The 3176-nt window shown below is 43.0% G+C and overlaps 1 protein-coding gene across 1 annotated transcript; it reads right to left on the bottom strand.

Annotated features, from left to right (window-relative positions):
- Positions 1–1522: 1522 nt before the first annotated feature.
- Positions 1523–2964, bottom strand: LOC140233431 (neuralized-like protein 2). The gene is made up of 3 exons (XM_072313539.1): positions 2421–2964; positions 2145–2363; positions 1523–1641 (listed from the first exon to the last, which is right to left on the bottom strand). The coding sequence occupies exons 1-3, from the start codon at positions 2962–2964 to the stop codon at positions 1523–1525; spliced, it is 882 nt and encodes a 293-aa protein (XP_072169640.1).
- Between the last annotated feature and the right edge of the window lie 212 nt (positions 2965–3176).

Below are 3176 nucleotides of genomic sequence, written 5' to 3'. Positions count from 1 at the left end.
TGTGAATACTGTCAATGGCCTGCAAAGGCAATATCTGTGGGTATCATGCAAACAGTACTGAGGAGATCAAATGAAGACGCATTGTACACAAAAATTGCACAAATGGCCAAGATAATACATGCACAGATAATTGATGGTTTCAAGGAAAAACTTATCTTTGGTAAGCCCTCCATACTTCTGTGAAATCCTGCTTGAATACGGCAATCTGATAACAATAATCACTGCCGATTCTGACAGTGTCTTTTCACAATGCCATGGTGTTTCAAAGTGCTTTGCAAAATATTTGTATAACTGGTAACTGGAATTAATTCTGCACCCTGAGTGCACTCAATCCAGCCACATTTCATTTGAGACCCAAATGTGCCATAAAAAATGAAATAATAATATTAAAAAGAATAGTGATAACATCAGCCCACATACAATGCCACAAAGTTATCATAACTAGGATGTGAGCGGTAATTCTATTTAGATGAAGTTCATTTCTGGTAGAGACCACATTCATGTACTTAGAAATGTAGCCATTGAGAGTTACCTGCTTCCAGGCATTTTATCCATCACTGACATCAAATTTCTCTGCCACAGAATTGAAGTTTAAAGTAAAAAATCTGCAGAAAAGCAAAAAAAAAAAAAAAAAAAAAAACCCAAACAACAACATGTCAGCCCATGTACAGCATCAAATTGTCATAACTCTTATAGGTGATCTACCAGGTGAGTCGTCATTCTATACTGAAGGTGGTCCACTTCTGGCAGAGACTAGCGTATGATGCTTTGCAAGTTACCACTGCATCCTTTGCTACATTTCTTTCACCATGGGCATGAAATTTCTTTGCAAACAGAACAAAAAAAAAAAAAGAGAACTTCATGTTGTGTCCATCACATGAGAGTATCTGGGCCTATCCATGTGTTAATGGATAGAGAAAAGACTGGAAATTGTTTTATCTCTCTTTGCCTTTAAACATAGCACAGGGAATCGGTGATGTATGGTTAGCATTACGCTTTTCACTGGACTGGCAAGATTCTACAAGCAGCTTTGGCTACCAAAGGAGGGCATCCCCACTACTTGACCATTACAATCCAGGTTTCAGATATATGCATGGGCCTTGTGATTCTTTGAACATTCTGTGAGACTCTCCCGTGAGTGGCCCAACTTACACTAGCATCGTTATGCTCCTTGGAGTTTGGGAGATCACTGTAAGAATACTGCAACACTCCGGCGTGCAAGTCGATTATTGGGCAGCCAAGACATTTTTGTGTGACGATCTTTTCTTGCAAACCACAAAACATGCAGTCAATCCCACATGGAGAGTTACAGTGACTGTCGCTCACTACATCCCGTACGTAGCTACATTAGCGTCGAAGGCAGCTGCACTGATAGATAAATACACAACGTCATGCTTCACACAAATTAGCCTAGCATGCAGTAACAACGCAAAAGCACAGACGAAGGAAGGAGGCAAGAGCAGTAGGGTAGGACCTGGCCGCCAGATCACCATTGTCCTGCTCTCTCCTTCTCCTGCTCATCTCAGAGCAGTTCGAATCGGAGATAGCTCTTGAGCTTGGCTGGCAGTGGTAACCTCTGCACCTCCTGCTCCTTGATGGCCGTTCGGATGCGCATCCGACAGCACTCCTGCAGCGTGGGTACTGTGAGGGAGAGAAGAGGAAACTATCCATGAGGCCGTTATCAGCACACAAATTGTGTTGCATTTGGATATATCACACAAATGAGATTAGAAATTGGCTGTATACAGTTTGCAAAGCCTCAAGTGGGTGGAACAATGTCGGTGTTTATGTAGACAATATATGGTGTTATAACAAGATTTTGAATATCAAAATCAATATCATCCATAAGTACATCACCTTGTTTAAAGACAAAGAATGGTCCTCTAAAATACAAAAAGGCATGCTACAATATCCAGTTCAATCACTATTCACCTTGCATATATACATAATTATGTTTTGTACATATAATTTACAGCCAAGTTCAATTTTATTACAGATAACCACTTTATTCACACAAAAACAACATTGTATCATTTTCACAAGCCACCCATGCATTTTTATTCTTAAACTCTACTGAAAATGGTTTGTTTCTACTAGTACCATCACTATTTCCAGTCCACATATGGAAGAGTACTACAGCTTACCATAATTCAGCTGAACAATTCTGACTTGCTTGGTAGTGCCATAGACATCCACAATAGCGTAGAAGGGGCTGTGCAGGTCTGCTTCCTCCATCAGTGATGGCCCCTGGTCTTCCCCATTGATGATGAGGTGCATGTACGCCTTGCACTCTGCATTCACATTCTGCACTTCGTAGGTGATCCCGATTCTGCTACCAATGGATGTTGCATGGAACCTCACTCCTGGCGAGGTTGGCGAGTATGGCGCAAACTTTGCACGTGACCCGAGGGGATCGTTACCGTTGTGGGTGCCCAGCCCCTGTCCGCCATGTGCAGTGTTCAGGGCAATGTTGCAGAAGTCTTTGACCAGGAGGGACTGTGGTAGGATCTTGTTTCCGACCTGGAGAGCATTGCCGCAGTTCTGGATGAAGGAGCTGGTCTCTACCTGCTCTTCATCATCATCCTGTATGGTGCGTGGCACCTTGTTGTGGTGTTTGGTGATGGCAAAAATCCAGGACCGACCCATGCTGGTCAGGTCCGGCATCGAGTACTGCGGGATCAGTGCCTCTGTTCCTTCAGCGGTCATTTCTGTTGGCATAAATGGTTCCCCGTGCCGCACTGGCATCATCTTGGAAGGACAGTGCTGGGTGAGTCCGCATCGAAGATGGCCACTCCATCCAGACTCCTGCTCATCTATCTCTACCATGAATATCTCTCCCGGTTGTAAGGGTTTCTCGCTGAAGGTGATGGCGTTGGCAAAGCTGGTTGTCCGCTTGGCCACCTCGCCATCTGAACTGAGGCGGACGTTGACGCCATGGTTCTCGTGAAATCGGTACAGGGGCATCTCAAAGTTGTTTTCTTACAGCGCCATCTGTAGTAACATTAACATCAGCAATATACCTTTTAATTATTACCATATTAGTATTACTTACAACATGTATAATAACTACTGAATTTATCATCAGGCAATATGTCACAAATCTTACTACTTTTTGTGAAATCAACTTGTAAGATTCTCATTAAATTCTCTGCGAGCATGAGCATTGACAAACTATC

The sequence above is a fragment of the Diadema setosum genome, chromosome 9 (assembly GCF_964275005.1).
Source record: "Diadema setosum chromosome 9, eeDiaSeto1, whole genome shotgun sequence".
Taxonomy (NCBI): Eukaryota; Metazoa; Echinodermata; class Echinoidea; order Diadematoida; family Diadematidae; genus Diadema; species Diadema setosum.
The sequence above is the reverse complement of the archived record's forward strand: the minus strand, read 5'-3'. Positions and strand labels throughout refer to the sequence as shown.